Source organism: Zingiber officinale, chromosome 5B (assembly GCF_018446385.1).
Source record: "Zingiber officinale cultivar Zhangliang chromosome 5B, Zo_v1.1, whole genome shotgun sequence".
Taxonomy (NCBI): domain Eukaryota; kingdom Viridiplantae; phylum Streptophyta; class Magnoliopsida; order Zingiberales; family Zingiberaceae; genus Zingiber; species Zingiber officinale.
Genome location: NC_055995.1, coordinates 121,626,225 through 121,650,747, shown reverse-complemented (window position 1 = coordinate 121,650,747; position 24,523 = coordinate 121,626,225). Strand labels below are relative to the sequence as shown.

Below are 24,523 nucleotides of genomic sequence, written 5' to 3'. Positions count from 1 at the left end.
CTGCTACATCGCTCTCAAGAAGTTAGCATACGGGCAGTCTTAGCCACTCGGAGGTTTCGTCTCTATTTTCTCTTTCATTTGATCATAGTATTAACCAATAGCACCCTGGACCAAGTGCTCATCAATCTAAAAACTTCGGAAAGATTAATCAAGTGAACCACAAAGTTGAGCGAATATGACATACTGTTGGATCGAGACCGCGCTAGAGGGGGGGTGAATAGCGCTCGTGACTTTCACGCGTTTTGTAATAGAAAAACGTACGAGTAAATGCACAGCGAAATAAAAACAAACACACACACAAAACAAGGACACCAAGATTTACTTGGTTCGGAGCCTATGGCGACTCCTACTCCAAGGCTCGCGATCATTGATTGCTTTCGGTGGGCAACAACTATAATATCGTTAAAGTGTTACAATTTAAAGTACAATTAAAAACAGTAATTAAATGCACCAACAACAAAAGAATATAGCAAATTCTGAGCTCCGGGTCGTCGATGCCAAGTTGAAGCTTCGTCGGAACTTCTTGTTAGCAGCTGATTGCAAACAAATCGCTTGATTCTTGGTTATTCTAGCTGTTGGTTGAGATGTCCTTTTATTGGTCGTTGAGGGCGCCTCCAATGCCTCATGGAGGCACCTCAAATGCCAAAATCTATCCCGCTTCCTGCGCTGAGATAAGCCTTTGCGTCACTGCCTCTTATCCGCCTGGAGGCGCCTCCATCAACCACTGAGGCGCCTTCAAGCCAGTGTCCAAGGTGCCTTAGCTATCCCCGAGAGCGCCTCCAAGCCCGTTGCGCAGCCAACCCACCTTTGCACCCGAGGCGCCTCCAAGCTCCATGGAGGGCGCCTCGGGTACTATTCATCCGAGACAAACTTTGTGTTTTAGCCCCCTGCAAAATATGTTAATCCCAAAAATACCCTGCAGCACAAAGTTAGTACATAATACACATAACAAAGTATTTGACAATCACTGGACTGTCCAGTTCTGACTTCGGATTTCCAATCGAAAACCCTGGGTCGAACTGACGCTTACTGTTCCCTCTTCCGGGGAATGCGTCCTCACATACTCCACTCAGGAGAGCATACCTGATGCTAGTCTGGGTCTCCAGACCGATTGGACTTTCAGCCTAGGGTTACCACCTCCTAGGACCTAGAGTTACCACTCTCTAGGATTTTTCGCCACCTAGGGTTACCACCCCCTAGGACCTAAGGTTACCCCCTTAGGATTTCCACCACCTAGGGTTACCACCCCCTAGGACCTAGGGTTATCACTCCCTAGGGTTTTTTCTCCACCTAGGGTTACCACCCCTATGACCTAAGGTTACCACCCGTAGGACCTAAGCTTACCACCCCTTAGGATTTTCTACCTGCCTAACCGCAGTTAAGACTTTCCTGCAAACTCAATTGCACATGTTAGATAACAAATAATCTTAACTTTGAATCACTTTGTCATTATCTAAACTTAGGTTCGATCATCTGATGCTTCCCGCACCAACACATACAACATCAATCCTGAACAACCATCAAAGCTCAGACCTTAGCCGATTTTGTGACTGAGATATAAAGCCTAGAACCAGAGAAATCTTGGAAAATCTATATAGATGGACCGTCCACTCAGCAGGGCACCGGGGTCTGAGTTCTTATAATATCACCTAGCAAAGCCAGACCACAGTTGTCCGTTCAACTGGATTATCAAGCCACTAATAATGAAGAAGAGTATGAAATATTGATAGCTAGTCTGCAAGCCGCGAAGCATGTGGGAGCCACCAGAGTCCTAATCTACTCGGATTCTTAGTTGTTAGCTTAGCAATTGTTAGATAACTTTGAGATCAATAGTGAATGACTAAGGTTATATGCGGAGGTATTTGAGAAATTAAAAGTAAAATTTCAAGATGTAACCTTACATGAAGTTAAATCAGAAAGTAGACAAGTTAGCTAAGTTGGTTGGCTCCTTAATCCCTTGGACTCTGGACAAGGCTATGGAGCAAACATTGTTGATAGCTCACATCGAAAGACATGCTGAGCAAGAATTACAGAACGATTGGAGAGCGCCATTAGTTTTGTTCCTCCAGCAAGGAAGATTACCCTAGACCTGGAACAAACGTGTATGATCAAGTAAAGGGTCATTTCACATTGGTCAGAGATCACTCGTACAAGAGGGCTTTCTCTCGCCCTTTGCTCAAATGCATCAGACCGGATGTGAAGGATCGGAAAAAAATGATAGAGGGGGGGGGGGGGGGGGGGGGGGAATATCATTTGTTTAAATTTTTTTTTTTTTTATCTTTTATCAAAGTAAGTAGCGGAATAGAAAAATAAAAGCAATATAAGTGACTCGTTTGGTTACTTAGTTCGGAGCCTATGTCAACTTCTACTTTAAGTCCCACGATCTTTGATTGCACCATTGAACAATTCACTATAATTATTCTTTTTAAAAATTTTGAAAAGAAGTAAATCATACAATGAAAAGAATGATAGTATCACAATACTATCTTCTTGTAAAGTATGCAAGCAAAAAATATAAAGTATATCGACATAGAATAGATGACAAAGCTCGTCGGCACCTCTCGGTGTAGCAACTTGCATGTAAAGTTATGTCGCAGAATAACAGAAGCACAAGCAGAGTATAATAGAGGATTGCACTTGTAAAGTTGTGTCGTCAATTCAAATCTGAGGTCCTTTTATAAGCTAGGTTCGGTCGACCCAAAAGTCATTTGATCGACTGATCCTTTCGGTCTACTGATCATCCTATCGGTCGACAGAACACACTCCCTTCCTTTTTTTCTGAGATTAGATCTTCGCATAATAATGAGCATTTAATATTAGTCGACCGATAAACTTGATCAGTCTGAGAATGCTCAAAAAGTAAGGATCATATCAGATTTTGACCAAAAGAATGCTGAAATCAGAGCCCTCTCTTCGAAGTTAAAAGAGGCAGAGATGACCCATACCTCCGAGTTGGCCGCCAAAGCAACCGAACTAACTGTGAAGGACTTATAACTCAGGGAAAAGTAGCAAGCCCTAGATAACAAAGATGTCGAGTTGGAGGCGCAAAAGGCTAAGCTAGCTAACTACAAGGCAAGAGAAGTCGTACGGCAAGAGGCCTACAAGGCGAATTATCTACGCTCCCGGGAATTCAATCTTCTGCTGAGCTAGTGGACTTTAAAAATGTTTGGCTATAGGGTGAAGAGGGTTATAAAGCAACTCAGAGAAGTTGGCCATCTTACCATGGACCTTCCCCCAAATTTTATCAACAGCCAAAAGATCTTTGAGGATGTTCTAGATGATGCTTTTTCTAGACTTTGCTTAGACTTTGTTTAGAGCTCTTAGAAAAACTATTCCTTTTGGGGTTGTATTCCACAAGCACTGTAAAAACTTACGCCGTTTTGTTGTAAACATTTTTTATTGCCCTTGGCTCTTGTACTCTTTTGTTTATGTTGTGTCGAGCTATATGCATGAATTTATTCAAGTAGTGCTTAAATTGATATCGCATGACTAAGCATCGACCTGATAGATTAGTAAACTTTTACTTTACCAAGTATGTGCAACCCTTGGCTAGGCGGCTATCCACTGACCTCCTCTTCACGACCTTACCATAGGCTTATTGATGAAATATTGACCAAGTGAATAATAAATAGATAGTCATCCAACATTTTGATCTCAATTGATTTATCTAGCCAATCGGCCGAGCGGTGCTGAGCGAGCGACTGAATCGTGTCGAGAAAGGTGCCAAGCGACCGGATGAATTATGCCGACCAAAGTGCTGAGCAAGTGGCTAAATCATGCTGAGTGAGCGGCTATATGATTTCTCTGTGTTGGACCCCATGGTTGTTTTGATGTGATCAACCAAGTTAAGTTAGGTCCTGTTTGATTTTTGATCCCTGTGTCTAAGTGTGCAGGAGATTAGGAGCGCAGGAAGTCGAACAGAAGACACAACTAGCGAGAAGGACGTCACGGGAAGGGAGCTGAGGGGCTCGGTGAGTCCGAAGGACGAAAGAGCTACGAAAGAGTATTCCGGTGGACGAGAAGAACATGCGCGACGTTCGAGGGACGAGAAGCCGGGACCAAAGTCTGCTCGAGGAGAAGGCTAAAAATTGGGTTCGGGTGAGCCCTATTTCGGTTGGCCGAAATCACCCAAGCGATCGAAGCTTCGGAAGAAGAAGAAAAAAGAAGTTGGAAGCTATTTATACCATGCAGGTTGAAGGCACCCTCAACAGCATTGAGGGTGCCCTCAACATTGAAGGCACCCTCAACAACATTAAGGGCTCCCTCAACATTGAAGACACCCTCAATGCCATTGAAGGCGCCTTCAAACCAGTCTACTTGACCGTTTTGACTTTGGATAAAGTTTTATCTGATGCCTTGGCTGGAGGCGCCCTCAACCCCTTTGGAGACGCTCTCAAGACTCGAGATAGAGTTTCCAGGAGCTATATAAGGCCCCTGGAGCTAGGAATTAAGTAATCAACTCTGTAATCAATTTCTAGCAACCATTGAGCTCTCTAAGTGTATAAAAAGCTTCTCCGCCTTCAGAGAATGAGACTTTTAGTGCGCCGTTCAACCGCCTTGGATTAACAACATTCTTGGTTGTAACCAAGTCAATTGCTGAGTTCCTTTTCCTTCTTTTCTGTTATTTTTTTATTTTATTGTTGTTAATTTTTTAGTTGAAAGTACGAGGAGGGTAGTTATTATTTTACAGGCAATTCACCCCTCCCCTCTTGCCGGTCTCGCTGCACCAACAAGTGATATTAGAGCAAGACCGTCTTAGAAGGACTAACAGCTGTTTGAAGCAACAAAGATCAAGATGATGGCCGGAACAAGTATTCATCCCCCGAAATTCGACGGAGACTTCGAGACATGGAAGCGCCGAATGGAGGTATTCTTCAAAACATATTTCGATATTTTATTAACTATGAAATATGATTTTTCAGTCCCAAAAGATAAGGAAGAATTCCAATAGACGAAGAAGGAGCAAGCCGATTTCGTGGCTAACAGAAAGGCAGAATTCCATCTGCTCAGTGTCCTGCTGCCCCAGGAGGTAAGTCGGATCGGAAGCTATGACTCCGCTAAAGACCTTTGGGAAAAATTCCTGGAGCTCCACGAAGGCACCTCAGAAGCAAAATTAGCAAGGCGCGACATCCTCCGGACTCAGTTGACAAATCTCCGGATGAACAATGGCGAAAAGGTGGCGCAACTCCAAGCGAGAATTAAGGAGGTAATAACTCAACTGACCAATCTCGGAGAATTGGTAACGAACCGAGATTATATCCGGTATATGCTCAACACCTTCCCAAGAACTCCAGAGTGGGCATCCTTAGTAGATGCTTACTACATCTCTAAGGACTTTGAGGTAAGTACGCTAGAAAACTTGTTTTCTACTTTCGAACTTCACGAGTCTCGAATTGCAGAACCGAAAATAGAGAAGTCAAATCTCAATGTTGTCTTACAAGCCGAGATGGGCGATCCCGATTCCGAAGCGTCAATTGACGAAATTGAAGCGACACTATTGGTAAGAAAATTAAACAAATTTATTAAGACTAATAAATTTAGATCGCAGTCAAGAAAGCATCAACGCAATAAAAGGACGGTCAGATGCTACAACTGCAACGAGGAAGCACACATCAAGGATGACTGCCCAAAGTTGAAGAAAAGGGACAAGGAGAAGTCTCAAAGACCGATGACTACTAAACCCAAGAGTTTGAAGGCTACATGGGATGAATTATTATCCTCCGAATCTAAAGTCGAAGCCTTCTCAGGATTAGACTGATGGCCAACCATCAAGTAGAAGAAGATGAGACCAGCTCAAAAATGAGCATAGATGAAGGGGGAGGATCATCAGAAGAAGAAAACTGCGATGAAGGGGGAGCATCAGAAATAGAGGTAAGTTAGGTACGTGCGCTAACCCCTAACTAGTCTTTTCTCTTTAATAAAGTACTTACTAAAGACTTAGTTAAATCAGAAAAAGAAATTGCTAATTTAAAAATACTGTTAGATAATATGAATTTAGAAAATGGAAAATTGAAAATTAAAATTGAAAAATGGAAAAATAATTATGCATGCTTAAATAAATTCCAAAAATCAAAAGTTAGAATTTATGATAAATTAAATTGGTATATCAAACATCACCAAGGTCAACTTAGAAAAATACCTAAAGGATATATACCCCCTAAGTTTTTAACTAACCCAGTAGGAAGGAACCTCTATTGGGTTCCAAAATCATATCTAGAGTAAAACTTCTGTTAATCAAGGCTTTCAGAAGAAATTAAATATTAAAATTCCTTAAAAGGCTTTGTCTAGAAGTGGTTGATGATCCAATAACCAAGAAGGCCTAGTGCCTCGCAACAGCTTGGAAGTCAATTATCAAATTAAATATTTAATTGACAATTTGATAAAGCATAAAATATCGATTAATACTTTTAAAATTCTTGTCAATTATTTGAATTTTTTTAAAACTTAAAAATAGTGTTAAAAGTTTGCTTTAACTTAGACAGTTTCTTTACTTTATTAACTTGAAAATTAACCCCCTATTTTTTGATGTGATCAAAGGGGGAGGGTTAGTACAAGTTCAGGGGGAGTTAATTTTTTTTATATTTTTTTATGAATTTTGATAGATAAATTCATTCTATACTTAGTATTGCAATTTATTTTTAATTGCAAACTTTATGCTTGAAATGTTAGTTTTGTAATTTCTTTAAATTACTACTTGTCTATTTTTTTCCTAACTTGAACTTTGGTTGATGCACATAAAAAAGGAAGAGATTGTTGGACCTTGTGATTGTTTTGATGTGATCAACCAAGTTAGGTTAGATCCTGTTTGATTTTTGATCCCTGTGTCTAAGTGTGCAGGAGTTTAGGAGTGCAGGAAGTCGAGCGGAAGACGCAGCTAGCGAGAAGGACGACACGGGAAGGAAGCCGACGGGCTCGGTGCGTCAGAAGGACGAAAGAGCTGCGGAAGAGTACTCCAGTGGACGAGAAGAACATGCACGACGTTCGAGGGATGAGAAGCTGGGATGAAAGCCTGCTCGAGGAGAAGGCCGGAAATTGGGTTCAAGTGAGCCCTATTTCGGTTGGTCGAAATCACCCAAGCGATCGAAGCTTCGGAAGAAGAAGTAAAGGTGGTATTCTTGTCATGGTGGTATTCTTGTACATGAAAGCGGGAATAAGAGCATCAACTGAAACATTAAAATTGGTCATCATCATTGAAAATGATTAACAAATAGCTGATAAACATAGATGAAAATGTTTAGACATACCAAAAGAGACATCCAAGGGAGTGTCGATGCAACTTATTCCAAAGGGAAACATTAAACCCTCCGCAATCAAGGCCGGTAAACTGAATTTAGCCCCCTTTAGCTTGGATAAGGCAAGAGAGATAGAAGGATCAGTAAGGAAGTTATCAGTGTTAGGAGCCTCGGGGAGATCATATATCCAGTTGATAGGGAAAGGAGGAGGAGAAGAAGGGAGACGAATAAAGAAAAATTTATGACGTCATTCCCCTTGAGGAGGAATCCTGTTAAACAAAATAGCCTTATGACGAGTCTAAAATTTAAAGACACCAATGTCTACTTGACGGAGAATGAAGAAGTAGTGAAAAAGATGAGGGGATAGAGGAAAATCTAGCAGTTTGGATACCCCAACAAAACCCATGAGTATAGAGAAGGACTGAGGAATAAATTGATTAAGGGGAATCCCAAAGTAGATACTAACATCAGAAAAAAAGGGATGAAGAGGGAATCGAAAACCTTGTAAAACTTGATCCTGAAAGATAGATACACTCCCTAGAGGAGGAAGGTGCGGACTATCCTGAGGAGTAGGGCGAACTATATAGGAAGGAAAATCATATTTCACTCGTAACTCCACCTCTTCTGGCTCTGTAAGGTCAAAAGTGCACGAAAGGAACCATGTAGGGGAAGAAGTGGCCATGGCTGAACAGCAGGAGGAAGGTGAACAGGGAAAGGGAGGAGAAATATTCGGGGAGTGGAAGAGAACGTCTTAAACCCTTGCCTTCCTCTGTGCCTTAGACCAAAAACCCTCAAACAAAAATAGAAGAAGAACTGGAAAGGGGAAAGAAATCCAAAGGCCAATTCGTACAGAACTTGGGTATAAAGGAAAGTAGGAAAAGAAAAAAATGTAAACTCAATAAAGAAGAACATAGGGAGACATAACTGCCATAAAAGGAGATGGCGTCATTAAGAGATGGGATCAAATTCAAAAAGAAAGGTGAATCCCAAGGAAAGGAAGGTAAGCTCAACGATCATCCTCGGAAAAATGCGACAAGGTTTTACTTTCTCTTTGCGCTTGATTCTAAAGGAATCAAAGAAGCGTGAGGAAAGTCGCTCTGATATAAGGACGAGCGGGCAACTTAAGATTAATTATCTGATTAAACAATAACCCCCGTATGAGTATACTAGATTGGACGAAAGGCAACTTGTAAAATCCCGAATGATATTTGTAAACATAATAGTAAATCGGGCGGTTATGATAAAACCGTTCAAGATTAAGAACCTTATAACAGACCGTTCAAGATTTATGATGTTACAATAAATCGGTTGGTCAAGATTGACGACACTATAGTAGATCGGGCGGTTATGATAAAATCGGTCGAGATTAAGAACCTTATAACAGACCGTTCAAGATTTATGATGTTACAATAAATTGGTCGGTCAAGATTGACGACACTATAGTAGATCGGGCGATTATGATAAAACCGGTCGAGATTAAGAACCTTATAACAGACCGTTCGAGATTTATGATGTTACAATAAATCGGTCAGTCAAGGTTGACGATTCTATAGTAAATCGGGCAGTCACGATAAAATCGATCTAGATTAAGAACCTTATAATAAACCGATCGAGATTGATGATGTTATAATAGATCGATCGGGAGTAAGGATGCTATAATAGATTGATCAAGATTAATAATACAGTAAATCAACCGAGATATGGTAAATCGGTCAAGATTGATGATGTTACAATATACTAGTGGAAATTAGGCTCTTGTGTAAACAATAATAGAGTGGAAAATATGATAAAGATAGGGAGAAAAAGATGATTATGAAAAGAAGATAAAATTTAGGAAGTAACCCACCCTAAATGAAAAGAACCAGTTTGATAGTAGGAAACAAATAATTTTAAAACATATAAATATGAAAGATAAAAGCACGGAATAAAAATGTAAACCAAATGGTCTAACAAATTCATTAACACAAATAATTTTTGACAACAGATAATAAGAAGAAGTTTAACCTCATAAAAATAAATTGGGTTCCAACAGGAGTTGTCATAACCGGTAGCAATTAACCTTACAACAGTCAAGATTAAGGTAAATGGTTTAGTCTATAGATAATTGAGGAAATAGATCGTCGGGCTTGTCAGCAAGAAGTCTGTGTCGATCCAAGAAATTAAGAGGAGGATCATGAGATAAGAAGCCCTGCTCCCGCAATTGCTTAATCGCTCCTTCAGCCCCAGCAGTATAGGCAGCCAAAATAGACTTTGCGATGGGCATGTTGAATTCAGCAGAGCCAATCAGGACGGTGGTCCGCTCCTTGAAGCGAGCATCTTCACCAGCCTTGTAGACGACCAAAGCTGTTCGGGAAGTCTTTAGCTCAGCGTCTTTGGTAGATGCCTCTGCTTTAATAGTGTTCAAGGAGGTGTTTAAAGAAGCTATTTCATCATCTTTCAGATGTAGCGCCTTGAGTTTATCAGCTAACGCAGACTCATAATCAGTTGAAGTCTGATATAAGTTGAAGTCTGATTATGAGTCTTGCCCTATCAACTGGTCCCTAAAGAAAGTTACACAGTTAGCAGGAGGGTGATGAGGATGCTCATCTGGTTTAGGAATGATAATGTCATATTCCCTAGGAATTTCATATTGCATACGAATAACAAGTCGAGCATTCTCATCGAAAGAAGAAGAAATTTGAGTATACCAGGGGGAAATCGTTTCTTCAGCCATAGACAGAAGTAAAGATTAGCAGAACAACAAGTTACTTACTGAAGTCAAAAAAGAAGATCACTGGAAAGCGGTGAGCATGAGGATTGATCAAAGACTGCAGCAAAGAAATAATGCTAAGACAAGGAAAAAAGGGGCAAAGTCGACAAGAAGATGAAGAGTTTTGGGTTGAGAAGACACACAACCACCGTTAGATCAGAACATCTTTTTTCAATAGATGTCGTTGATTATATAAAAAAGGGGCAAAGGCCAGTGTTATGCAGGAAAAAGAGAAGACACGTGTCATATGATCATAAATGGGCATTTGTGTTGGACGCGACAAATCGAATCACTTTGGGGTTGGTAACACCTCGTCGTGCGCCTCCAACATTCTCTTACCATTGAAGAGCCAATCATAATCAAGGAAATTTGAAAAAAGAAAAAAAGAAAAAAAAGGGGGGCGCAGTTTACTATGTGTGATAAAGGAGGATGGATTGAGTTTGACAGAACTCGGACCGAGGACAAAAAATAAAAATAATGAGAGCCATTTAGGCGCAAAGCACTGCCCGAATTAATATAATTATAAAGCATGGGCCAGCATCGACCGGGGTAACCTTAGCTACAATAGACAAGCTAATATCGACCGGAATAATATTGTCTATAATAGATGGGCCAGCATCGACCGGGATAACCTTAGCTGCAATAAATAGGTCAATATCGGGCGGGGTAACCTTAGCTACAATAGACAAGCTAATATCAACCGGGATAATCTTGTCTATAATAGACAGGCTAGTCGGGATAACCTGTCTACCATAGATGAGTCGGTATCAACCAGGCCAACGCGTTACTAGAAGTAGACCAATATCAGCTAAGTTAATATGTTTATGAAAGATAGGTTAATATCAGCCAAAGTCAAAAGGGGTTTAATTGATTCTAATATATTGATTGCATTTAAAGCATTTAACCTTACATAACTCGAAATATATCATCAATTAAGTGAAGAACAGATAGGGTTTACATATACTCAATAGGCAAAGCCTGATTGAACACGTAATGTTGCCTAAACTAGGTAATTCAACTAAACATAAATTCATACACCTCCTTCAGCTAGACTTGAATAGAAACCTGCTGAAACACGAGCTCTCATACTTCTCGGAAAACTTCAACCCAACTAAGGGTAAACCTGACCAAGCAACAAAAGTGGAAATATTTTGCCTGGCACGAAGGAAGCTTGCCCGGGCTATAGAAATGGGAATATTTTGCCCGAGACGAAGGAAACTATGAAGCAGAGTGGTCTCATGAACAAGGAAAGGCGGATTTATCTATGCCCCGGTGGAAAGGTGACTGAAGAGTCCCTTTCTTGCTTGAGCCTTTGAGCTCTGCTTCCAGAGTGGCTGCCTTAGCCTGCAGATAACCTGGGATATGCCTTCGTCGTGACATCCAGGAAGTAATTACTTGAACTCCCATGATTATGGTGAACCCCTCTGAAGCCTGTTGGGTCTGCAGAGCAGTCGTGCCTTTGGCTTGAGATTCTAGATCTCAAGGAACTTTGTTCCTCATGGCAGTTTTTGATTGTACTCGAAATTGGGCAATCAACAGAAATGCCTCTAGCTCTCAGACCAGAGAGTTGATTAATTCCAAAGCTTGGGCAACCTCATATATAAATTTCACCTTGTTCAATAAGAATTGCCCCCAGAGAGGGGGGGTCTAAAGCCATACTCTCAGTAAAAAGGGGCGAAGAAAGGGGGAAAAAGAACTGAGGCGAGTGGAGAAAGAAGAAAGGATCATAGCCCTATTTAAAGGATCAAAAGATTCACGGGATTACTGTACTTGGGTTCACGGGATTGCTGTACCAAAAGTCACGAGGGCTATTATAAAGAAGATCACGAAGTCACTACAATGCCCATGGCAGAGTCATGGGTAAAGATGGGCAAAGAAACAAAATATAGACTTGTGTCTAGTTAGTCAGCTACACCTCCTTCGACTAGACTTGAAGGGAAGGCTAGTGATATGGGTTAGGTTTAGTAGGTCCCTGGTGAAAAAGGGAAAGGAGATAGCAGAATTAAGAAAATAGATCAATATCGGCGGGATATACCTTAAGAGAGATAGGCCGATCCCGGCCGAGAAATACCTTAGGTAGAATAAGCCAATATCGGTTGGGAAATACCTTGGGAAGGATAGTCCAATATCGGTCGGGAAATACCTTAGGAAGAATAAGCCAATATTGGCTGGGAAATATCTTGGGAAGGATAGTTCAATATCGGCTGGTATATAACTTAATAAAATATAGCCCAAATCGGTCAGGATAACAGACTTAAGGAGATATAGACCAATATCGACCAAGAAATACCTTGAGAAGAATAGGCCAATATCGACCGGGATATATCTTAGGAAGAGTAAACCAATATCGGTCGGGTTTACACGTTTAAGATAGAAAAGTCAGGATTGTTTAAGGTGACATATCTGAACATAGACTAATATTAATTGAGTATACATGATCGTCCGGGAATGAAAAGATTTAAGGCTTTACAGAATTTGTAGTATATTACTGAATAATTAGTTGAATGGTAGTAATAAACCGACCGGACATGGTCTGGGTTCAATTTCGGCCGATACAGGGCATAGTATCATATCGGGCTGTTTATAACATAATAAAGACAGGGCATGAGTAAATACATCGAGAATATTCATAAGTAGTTTAATAAAGATATCTATGGTATGTGATTGTAGAACAGGTTCACTAATTGGCGGGAAGTATGTTTCTAGATTCTTCTGCAGGTACTAGACGACAAAGAAGGTACATCTGAGGTACAAAAAAGATTCCTTAAAAGCTATTTTGTGCAAGTACGTGACTTACGTCATCTCATAACAAACTCTAACAAACCGAGGTCCACTTCATGACTACGGAGGTTATATGAAGTGGTATAAAAAGGGGAATCCTCTCCGTTGGCCAGGTAGGTTCACGTTGATGCTCACACTCACAACCCTAGTTTTCAGTTACTGTTCATCTTCTTCTTCTTCCTTCTTCCACACTAAGAGAGATCACTGACTTGAGCGTCGGAGGGCCTAGCCAGGGATTCCCACCCCGGTCTTAGGTCACTGACAATAGTGTTGGTTGGTCTCTTGTGTGTAGGAAACTTTGGAAGCTCCAGATCTCAATTTTCTTCATTAAAGCTTTCCTTTCGTCTTTGGATCTTCACACGAGGAGGGCATTCTTTAACTTCATTTTTCCAGATCCGCTTTGAGTTTCTCGGATCGGTATTCTACAGGTATTATTCTTCATCAGTAGTAGGTTTTCTCTCAGCTTTCTGTTTTGTCAGGCTTCTCAGACAGGATCACTTACAAAGCATAGAAATGGTGGATCTATTTTTGAAAAGATTATGGTGTGTTAGATTGGTTGATCCTATTTTAGAAATACATTGATATTAGTGCAGAGAAAAAATAATAGTATATAAGAGATCTCTACCTATAGGCGCAAGTAAGATTCGCTATCATAGTTCACTATTCATCATCTCTGTTCTTCATTTCTTCCTCCGTCCTTTGTCTGACTTAAACGTCGGAGTGCTAGTGCTAGGACCCCCTTGCCCGATCACTGATGTTTTCTTCTTCTAGCTCTTCTCTTAGACATGCATAATCAATCGTGACATTAGGTCTTTCTTGCTCAGAGTTTTTTCATGGTTAACCTTGATGTCACCTAGTCAATGTATCATCTTTCTTGTTTTTAGATGGGATTAGCAACCATTATGGTAAGTGGTTTACTTGGATCATAGGTTTAATCACACAAGCTTTTCCAACTTTAGCATAACAGTAGTGGTAAAGAAAGGCAAACTCAAATATATTTTCATTGTTAACAATATAGGCCTATGTCACTTTATGGTCTAGCCGCCCTCATGGGCTGGATCAGCTGATTAGGTGTCTGCAGCTTGTCACTGAAGTCGTGGGGTCGAAGGTCGCCAGTTGCACTCGGGGATAAAACCCTGGTCTGCTGTGCCAAAAATTCCTTCGACCCCCAGTCACCTATCTTGCCCAGCATTAACCATGATTTACTCTTTCTGGAATCTTGTGAGGCCGGAGTCAAGGAGCCGCTAGGATGACGGTTCCACCTTTTGCCACTTTATGGTCTAGCGTATTTAGTTGTATTCCCACTTTGGACAATCACTGCTGAAAAAACACTACTTGAAGCCCCCGCGGGCTGGATCAACCGGTTAAGGCGTGACATCCTTGCACAATGAGTCGTAGGGTCGAAGGTCCACGGACGCGCACTGGATGAATAATCTGGGCTGGCTGTGTTAAATTCCGGAGACACCACGCTTTACCCGGGCCAGTATTCACCGCTGATTTACCTCCTCCTAGGATCCCTATGGGACCAGGCCTAGGAGACCGCTGGGCGGCGGGACCCACCTTTTTTCACAATGAAAAAACACTACTTGAAACCATGTAAAGACAAGCGTGTTGGTCATAGACATGCACAGCACAGCACGGCACAGACACAGTGCGATACATGCATCCCAAATTGCAATACATAGATAGGGATTTTCTGGCGTTAGCAGTAGAGTTTGCCAATCTCATGCATGATCCTGATCTTTTTCAACAGCGAGATAAGATTTATCAGAAGAACTGAGACATGAAATCCCTCTCATTCAGGTACATACAAGTTCTTCGGTGCAGCAAAGAGTATATCTAGAGCAGGCTTTAAATCCTCAAACGCGTCAGCAGATACAATTGCATCAATAACCTGAAATGCAGAAGAATAAATACAAGTAAATATAAGAAAAATTGTTTCAAGGAATGCAACATTGAAAATATCAACTCATGATCGATCATGTGCGCATTGTCAATTCACTGGATAATTGATTCGACAATAAGAAAGTAGCATATCTAACACCAAACCGCCCTTAATTTAAGGAATGTCTTTACAGCAAGTACCTTAGAAGACCCCAAACAGTAGCACATGGAACTCCACCCTATCTCCTCACTTATGAATGCCTCACGGCAGCACCAGCAACAAACACTACGTTCTTAAGGGGGGAGTGAGCTAATTACGCCGCCCTTATCCAACACTGAGATTTATTTAAGTGCCCTGTGACCACACACATTAGCACACGTATCTGATCATTTGCCTGGCCGCAGAGCAAAGAATCTCATGCCATTGCTGTTCGTTTCAAAGGAACGACAACCCTCCATCTTCAGGGGCCCCTTCACATGTGTCACTGAGCTGGAGCTTGACACTTGAAAGAGAGTTGGGAATAATCCAGGGTGTTCGTTATATGCATATATATGGTCACTGGGCATGGGAGAGCAGTAGGTCGAGCGTTCATGTGAGCCCATGTGTAATCGAGTTAGGAGAACATGTCCTGATCCATAGGCCATCCCCCACAAGCAAAGATTATGCCACACTACCGATTCCTCATTTCAAAAATCTATCTTTATTTTATGCAGTCGTCATGCCAAGTATATATGCATGTATATAAACAGACTGAGCTCTTTAACACCTTGTCCAATATCCACCTCCATGGCTGCCCCCCTACCGTCACGGCTTTCGGCGACCGTCGTCGGCCTTGAACTGGCTCCGGCGTGCAGTCACCGGGCGGTGACTTATCGACGAGTGCGAAGGATAAGTTGGAAGGAAATCCGGGGTCGCGCCGATAGCGAGGCGCTCGCGCGGGCTTGGAGAGTGTCTTCTAGAAGATCGACTAGGCGAGGGAGAGAGTGGCTTCGGTTGCTTCGAAGGTTGGTGCCTGACGGCGAGTCGTTGGAGTTGGGCGGGCTCGTTAGGGAGGCGGCTGACTACGTGGAGCGTTTGCAAGCGCGAGTCGGCGTTCTGCGAGCCATGGTCGAGTCGCTATCGGATTCGGGCGACCGAGTCTAATACCTATCGAACCCGAATGTGTGGGATTGCTTAGGGTTGTTGACTATCGGTGTAGTGAGATTGTGTGTCATTAGTAGTGGTGCATTTCATGGAACGGGGAAATGGCCGGTTTGTTCCGTTGCCTTTGTGGTATTTTTATATACGGATCCTTGTTGGATATTATCCATTAAGGCCTGACCCATTTAAGGTCGGGCCAAACTGCGCTCGGTCGGATTAATTAAACTAAGCGAGTTTTTTCTGTGTTGTTGTTGTTTCTGGAAGGCCAATCTCCAGTTGTTTAATCCATAAATACGAACGATAAAGCCAATCACAGTCGAGACCACCTCATATAATACCAATTCAACATTCAACGCAGAGGCCATAATATTTTACTTTATTAACATTTCTTTTTTAAATTAAATTAAATTAATTGTTAATATGCTGCGTTCAATTCGCCATGTGGATGATGATGCCATTTCAAAACGGCGCATGTTTGGTTAATGGCTCCATGGAATTGGTCAATGCCAACTGGATTATTTCTAATTTTTTACTTTTCACTTTATCATTATTCTAAAATATATATAATTTTATATGTCAATTAAAAAACAAAGGAAAAAGTTAGGCAGATGCGCGAGCTAATTTCCGATCTCGCTCACCCCTAATCCCGACCGTTCGTCATCCCACCGATGCTGATTCGACGGCTCTGGTGCTGAGACGTGGACGCTTCGAAGAAGTCGAGATTCCCGACGCCAGTTTCCTAGGTTGTTGACCTATACGCCAGTCAAATTTACTGTTTAATAACCTGGCCCCACCTCATCTTCAAATTTTCTCTCCTCCACCGTAATAATAATAATAATAATAATAATATAGTAAATAATAATATCTTCTCCCAAACTACAGCGGTCAACAGTCGCGAACTATTTTAGCAGTTTCTGAGCGACGACGTTGATTTAATTTAACTTAATTTGGAGGGCGACAAGCCGGGGCATTAAATTGCGAGAGATGGGACGAATCTGAGCTCCAGGAACGTGCGAAGCAAGCAACCTCGATGTCTTTTTTTTTTAAAAAAAAATTCGTGGCAGCGTACGCTGCTGCAAAAGCGCGTGGGCCCGGACCCGGCGCGGACGGCCCACGCATGCGGGACCCGGCCTATTGGTGCGGTGGCGACTGGGCTCCACGGAACAGTAAGAATTAGTTATTAATTGGCTAATTAATCAGTTGGACGGAGCGACAAAAGACGCAGCTCCAGGTCACGAGGCGGATTAATGGCGCGATTAAGCGCCTCCCGCGGCCTGATTAGGCGCCACGAAATAGTGCGAGCAGGTGTGCGACAAGATAACATTGGGACGGATCGAGAAATTAATAATTAAATATAATTATTTTTTCTTGATGGGATTATTATTATTATTTTTGCCCTTTTTATTTCGTCTCAGATCAATCGCTAGATTTGATGGGTCGAGATAAGGGTTACTTACTCGTGGGTCCCGCCGTCCAATCTCAACCGGGGCCGAACCGAGTCCATTGGCTGATGGCCACCGACGCGACCGGTCAAGGCTGTTGACTGCTTCACTTACGTCACTGATGACCTCATAAATTAAGAACAAATATTTTATATATTTAAATAGGAACTATTATTTATTTATTTTGGATTTACGCTTTTGGGTGTGTGAATGGCGGAGCCTGAATTATTCTCGCGGCGTGCGGCGACCGAACTCCCATGTCAACTGTGAGGACGTGATCAGTGGCGTCCGATGCGCCATAATCGCGACTTAAGTTGTGGACTAAACAATTAGCAATTTAGCACCGCAATTTCTTGTGAACAATTTAATTCAAATAAATTTGAAAAAGGACGAAAAAGAAGCAGACAATTAATTTTATTTAATTGATTCATAGAAGATTTAAGACTCTGAGGCAGGTGTGTAATACCTTCAAGTGTTTATTTTAGAAAAAAAAATTACAACCAGGAACACACTCAGAGAAATTTTATTTTTGTCTTTTTTTTTTAACAAACAAAAAAAAACGAATTAAAAAAAAAATCTCCGGCGTTGGCGTGCGAGAGGGGAGCAATCGAGACACGACGCGGAGATTGTCGTCAGCAACCGATCCGCGTGTCAGCGATCGGGACCACACGTGTCAGTCTCCGTACGATTCATCCGCACGTGCGAAGCCACTATGACCGTTCCACCCCTGCGCTCTCATCGCGAGCGGGTGGGCGTTTCGGAGAATGGAACAGACAGCACGCCTCGCCCGCCGAAGTCCGGTCACGTGACGACTGCCGAGGGTCTCCGTTCACACCGGTCAAAAACAGGGGAGCGGGTGAGCGTGTGAAAGCGCCGACCGTACGAGCTCCTCGAGGGTGAAAATATCACTATTTTTTCCCCCTTCCCCTCTCTCGCTTTCTCTTCTTAATAAAAAAGCTTCTGTGACAACAATCCCACTCTTCTCTCTCTCTCTCCCTCTCTCTCTCTCTTCCTCGTTCCAAACCCTAACCCTAGACCGCACAGGGAGAGGTGGGTGCGTGATTACCCGATGACAACGAGGCGACGATGACGGAGAAGCCGGAAGAGGAAATGGAAGCGTCGTCGACGGTCGCCGCTTCGTCGATACAGCCGCCGTTCTCGTCGCAGACGTCGTCCGTGTTTCCCTTCGTCGGGGATCTCTTCGACGCCGACGGCGGCGACACGGACTCGCTTGGCTTCCTCGAGCTTCTCGGCCTACGGGATCTCCACCACACTCCCCCTCCTTTATTATTCGATCACCTGCCGCCGGCTGCTGGGCGGGGAGCGGAGCCACCGGACGGCGGAAACATCCCTGCGACCCCATCGTCGATCTCGACGTCGTCCTCCACCGAGGCGGCCACGGCGATCAGAGCTTTGACCGCTTCTCCCGCCGCCGCCGTTGCCGGAGATGAGGGATCGGAGCAACAGCAGAAGACCAGTAAAGCGTAAGGCGTATGGATTGGTGAGGTGCGATGATTAATTTAACGGCGAATTGGAATTTGAAATGGGTTTTTTGGAATGGGGATACTGATGCAGGGAGGAGGAAGGCGGGAAGAAGAAAGGGCAAAAGCGTCAAAAGGGTCCACGATTCGCGTTCAAGACGCGGAGCGAGGTCGACCACTTGGAGGACGGCTACCGGTGGCGCAAGTATGGACAAAAGGCCGTCAAGAACAGCCCCTACCCGAGGTGGTTATTTACTCCCCCCTGCCACTATCGTGCTTTTCTCTTTGTAATTTGGAGACAATGATAGGGGTACGATCGTCATTGCCGCAGGAGTTACTACCGTTGCACCAGCGCCACCTGCGGCGTGAAGAAGCGGGTGGAGCGGTCGTCGGAGGACCCCGCGGTGGTGGTGACGACCTACGAGGGGCAGCACACCCACCCCAGCCCCATCCTCCCACGCGGCCACGCGCATCAGCCCCTCTTGATTCCGCCACCGCCACCGCCGCCGATCGGACTCAGCGTGCTGCCGTCCATGGGTCTCAGCCTCCCGATTCTCGGAAGTTACCTCCATCCTTCTCCGGCGACACTGCCTGACTTCCGCCCCGCCGCCGCCGTTCCTCCTCCTCTTCCCCCGTTGACCCACAACGCCTTCAGCAATCGGACGGCGGCGGAGGCAGAAGCGTCGTCCAGGGACCACGGGCTGCTACAGGATTTGATACCATCGGAGATAAGGAAGAGCGACGAACTGTAGAGATGATGATCTTGTTAACGCTTAACGGTACGTACAAATCGGCTTCCCCTAAAAAAATGCTGCTTTTTTTTTCATCTTCGATTTTATTTCTCTCTCCTTTTAGGAGCTTGTGTTTTTTTTTCTCTGACCTGATCAGTCGAATAGAGTATTCTCAACGTCCATGATATTGTACACTGAATGATATTGTACTTTTTTGCTGCCACCCCAGCTTTCATTAGATCTCTCTGTACACAATGACTAGAACACTAATTACTTTATAATTACTTGGTTTAATTATCTGATATATTGAAATGCACTTTATATACATTCATCTTTACACTGGCACATACCTTTTCTTCCCATCACTTGGTTTTCAACATTCCATCTGCTCTCTTTTGCCGTTCTTGTGCTTCTTTCGGTGATCATTGAATTGAATTGAATTGAATGGAGAGCTTTTGAAGCTTTGTTGGTGAGCTGCAACTTGGTCAGTACTTTTACTTTGCATGGTGGGAATTCAGGCTAGACGACAACTTTGATCTTGATGCTTTTAGGTCATCTTTCGTATCTACATTATTATCATTATTTGTTTTGGAGACAGACAGAGATAAATATATTAATTTCTTTTCTGGGAATGTCACACAGACAAGGAACTCACTGATTATCTTCCTTCCTATAGCTAGTGTAACTACGTTTCAGAATTCAATGAAGCAAATACAGAAGGAAACCCATAGGGCCATACCTAATTTGTATGGTGTCTCAACCCTTCCAAAGAGCTCTGTACTTTAATACCAGATGCAACTGTTTCGATATTCTTTGGTTACACCAAATTGTTTCATCCTAATTCACTGTGGCCTTTAATACCAGATTCGTCCCCACTGCTGTTCATATTTGGTGTGATCATTCTTCAATACCAGGTGCATTTATTATCGATCCACCAGTTTAATTTTTGTTTGTCTGTGAGAGACTATGCTGGGTGACAAGAGAATTGATCTTTCTCCATCCTGCATTTAGTGTGAACTGTCAATTTTACATCGCGGTTGGTCGATCAACTTGCTCATCAGGGAACACGACTTGTACTATTTGGAATTGATACAATGCATTGACTTTGTCGTTCATTAGTGAAACAAGAAAATTTGATAATATTATTTAGTCATTATCAAATGTTCTAAATTTAATCTTAAGGTTGTAGCATTTTTGATTGATAGATAGATCATGCTTTATATATGTCCAAACACAACTCTAGTTCTTTCTCTTCCTCTCTCTGAGACACTGTATACAGAGCGAAGATGAACTCCCAGAAACCCTAATTAATAGGCGACCTTGCGGAGCCAGCCACTCAAGAGTGTCGATAACCTCATTTGAATACATAATTGCTGATTTGTACTAGAACCACTCTTAGACCTTGTTAATTAATCGCCCTAGCTTAATTTAAAATTCACCGACTTGCTTTAATTATCAGAGTCAATGCGCGTGCGTACCTGCATGGGCTAGCTGATTATTATAGATTAACGAAGAAAAGGAAGCCGAAGCTCACGCTTATTACTATTTTTATATAGCGAATCGCCGTGCTGATTCACAACTTTGTCTTCTCCCGGAGGAGGAGTTTGTGGCAGACCCTACTGCGAATAGAAATAAGACGATACGGGGCAGCTCATTATGATTGGAACGTGCTGCCTAGAGTACTGTTCGTTTAATTTAGGATGATTTTTAAATATTATTGTTATCGTGAATTAATCTACAATAATAATAATACGGTATGGTGCTGTTTCGAGTCATCGAGTGAAACCCACAGCTAGTTAGCTTTCCTTTGATCCTTCCGGACGTGTCTGATCTCCTCGTGTTCGACAAGAGTTGAGACGGTGTGCAATATCAGACATATCTTTTGCTAGACACACACATTTCCTTAAAGTGATTAATAAACTTGTAAAACCTAAATGAACGCTAATTCTCTTGTCCAACTAAATCACTGTTGATGTGGAGGTTTCATTTATGTACTTACGTGACATTTGGATTGATATCTAGAATGGTTTATCTGTCAAAGTCGAGATGGATCAGACTTAATTCAAAAGACAATCAACTTATCTCAAATAAGGTCGAGCATGCTGATCTTCTCTCCAGGTTAGGTCCGACCAAGGAACTAATCTCAGAATCCATCTCAGTCTAGGATTTTATCACGGTCTCAAATTTCATCTTAGTCTCGGGTTCCATCTCAATATCTGATTCATCTCGATCTCGGATTCCATTAAGCTATCAACCTCTATCACACTCAGATTCCAGCTTAGTCTCATATTTCATTTCGGCGTTAGACTTCATCTCAATATCGGATTCCATTTTGTTTTCGGATTCCATCTCAGTGTCAACCTCCATCACAATCTCGGATTTCATCTCGGCGTCAAGCTCTATCTTAATCTCAGACTCTACCTCGGCATCAGACGTTGTCTCAATCTGCCCTGTCGCCTTAGGCGACAACTTCACCTTAGCCTCAACCGCTAACATCTTCATTTCGAATAAAGCTATACATCATCTTCTTTAATGCCACTTCGTACTAATGTCACTTTCCCTATTCTTGAAATATGTTTGCTTTATGTATGGACTCACTAGCACTAGCAGTAGTGATGTATATTCTCAGACGCATGGACAAAATTCTTAGATGCGTAGCATCTTAGAATGGCCTGACAGTTATGAGGTTGTCAAACTCAGTTATCTAGATGCTCACTTAGCTAACACGTGGTGTGGGGGTTACATTTTTTGCAAAACGCCACAAGATTCTTTTCTTCTAGCTCACTGTCTATGCATCATCTCAAAGGAAACTCTAACTTGAGCATCAAGATGGCCTTAGATCCATCCCACGGCTAGTTTAACCTTCTTTTGGAAGTGCGTTTAAGGCTTGTTCGCCTCCATCGCCAGCGATCTTTAGAGCGCACACACTTCAGCTTGTCCATTGACTGTCTACGGTATTTTATCCGAACCAACTTTCATACCAGCAAAACCAATAAAAACATTGGACCCAACATAACGACAACAATAATTAACCGAAAAACAGTTCACCTTTAAAATCAATTCTGTACATAAAATCTCCAAATTTTATTTACAATGCAAAATAACTTCCTAACAAAACTAAATCTAAATAGTCTATCCAAACTTAAAGGCAACTCATTAGCTAAATTCTAATACAAGAATGCTAACAGAAGTCTGTGCAACTATGAACAAGAAAATTAGATTGTACATCAAGCTAAGATGTACGCACATAAATTTCTAACTGGTGAAAGGATGGATGCACCGTAAATTACCAACACTGTAAGTTATATAATCCAAAAGAGAAGGTTGCACTAGAATCCAATTTTACCAGCATCATGAACTCTGCGATAGTCTTAAAAAGCCTAAAAGCAGAGCATTCTGTATTCTGAGGTCAGGCATAAAGAAGAGGCAATCATAGAACCGAGCATATAGCACGAAACAAAGGCCTCCACAAAGGCCACTCTGGTTCGCTCCCCAATAAATTTCAAGACAACGATTTGCAATCCCACCAAATTTCAAGAATCAGTTGTAGAATTCAAGAGACACGCAAGATTAAAATTAAGCCTCTTAAAACCCTAATTTTAGCAAAAAGAAGGCGATCGTTCAAGAAAAGGAGCTAAAAAAAAAAGTAAGTCGGTTGTGATTTCTACCCTCATTTTCAGAAGAATCAGAATTGTCCAAGGAGGAGGCGCTTCCCGATTTCGAAGGAGAGGAAGGCGTCGGCGCAGGCATAGGCAATTTGTTCATTACTAAGCCTGTAGTTCTCCCAGTTGCTCATGGTGACTGCATACGGCTTTACCACTCGCAATCTCAATACCTCCTCCGCGAGCTGCTGGAGCCCCGCATACCACAGATATTCCCGCCGCATCTCATACGCGGCGAGGGCACGCAGGTCGACGGTGTTGCCCACGAGGAAGTTCAAGCCTCGGGCGATCCGCTCGGCATCGTTTAGGATCGCGACGCCGACGAATATGAAACGCCGGTCGCTGAGGAAGGAGATGAGATTGGGGGGAAATAAGTCCGCGTGGATAACTTGGAAGACGAGGCAACGGAAGCCGACGCAGATCTGGAGGACAGAAACGCGGTTTCGGATGCTTCTGTCGCCACTCCACTCGACGTCCAGGCCGACAACGAGCCCGTGGAGGTGGTTGCGGTGCTTTTGGAGGATTTGGATGATCCACCTCTCGACGTCGATTGCGCGGCATGTGACGGTGGTCTGGACGGTGAAGTAGCTGATGGCGACGGTGAAGATCGGGGCTTGCTGGTCGATGACGATGGCCGACATCTTCGACAGGGGATTCAAGATCAAACAAGTGGGAGGCGAGAGGTGGTTCCGCAACTACCCCTCTGTTTGTTTTTTCTCGTAAAAGCCTCTTCACAGTTATTCGATTCCACTGGAGTCAAATCTTGTACGCTTCTTTGTCATTAATCAATTATTAACGGTCGGATTTTAATTCCGTCCGAATCAAACGGTTCTACGGAGGCTTTTAAAGAAAAACTTGTACGGAGCTGTGGTTTCTTGGCAAAAAACCACTACGTGCAATTTTTATCTATACTTAAATAAAATGTTTTTTAATAAAAAAATATAATAAATAATATTTATTTATTTATTTTTAAGTGGAAGCATTCTTTCAACTTATAATATAATGATCTTTTAACTAGGATAGTCAGCAAATTCAGCCAGATTAGTTATAAAATAGTGTTCAGTTTAATCTTATTTAGGAGCTTAATTGGTTTAAATATTTTCGAATCCTCCATTTAAGTTTATTTTATTTATTTATTATATTTTTAAGTTTATTTAGTTGATTAATAAACTTAATATTATAGATAAAACTTATTTATTTAATTTACTTATTTGTTTAATTGATTTTGTATAAATAAACTCCACTATTAAAAACATGTTTTCCATTTTCATTTTTGGAAAAACACGCATTTTCTAAAAAACAGAAAATGACTTTTTGTCATTCTCTGTTTTTCTAAAAAACGCTAGTTATTTTTTTAGAAAACAAGCACGAAACACGCAAACCAAACATTATTTTTCAAAAAATATGTATTTTTTAAAAA

The 24,523-nt window shown here is 42.2% G+C and overlaps 2 protein-coding genes across 4 annotated transcripts; one reads left to right on the top strand and one right to left on the bottom strand.

The window, feature by feature from the left end:
- Positions 1-17,973: 17,973 nt before the first annotated feature.
- LOC121985685 (probable WRKY transcription factor 48) lies at positions 17,974-20,556 on the top strand. 3 transcript variants are annotated; one of them, XM_042539284.1, is made up of 4 exons: positions 17,974-18,713; positions 18,805-18,954; positions 19,042-19,489; positions 20,306-20,556. In XM_042539284.1, the coding sequence occupies exons 1-3, from the start codon at positions 18,316-18,318 to the stop codon at positions 19,460-19,462; spliced, it is 969 nt and encodes a 322-aa protein (XP_042395218.1). In that variant the 5' UTR covers positions 17,974-18,315; the 3' UTR covers positions 19,463-19,489; positions 20,306-20,556. The 3 variants fall into 3 exon arrangements, with proteins under 3 accessions (XP_042395218.1, XP_042395219.1, XP_042395217.1); XM_042539285.1 differs by lacking the exon at positions 20,306-20,556 and adding an exon at positions 20,118-20,304; XM_042539283.1 differs by lacking the exon at positions 20,306-20,556 and having other exon boundaries at positions 17,975-18,713; positions 19,042-19,745.
- A 1,913-nt stretch (positions 20,557-22,469) lies between these two features.
- Positions 22,470-23,820, bottom strand: LOC121985686 (Werner Syndrome-like exonuclease). Its single transcript, XM_042539286.1, has one exon. It carries the CDS (start codon positions 23,742-23,744, stop codon positions 23,127-23,129), a length of 618 nt encoding a protein of 205 aa, XP_042395220.1. The 5' UTR covers positions 23,745-23,820; the 3' UTR covers positions 22,470-23,126.
- Between the last annotated feature and the right edge of the window lie 703 nt (positions 23,821-24,523).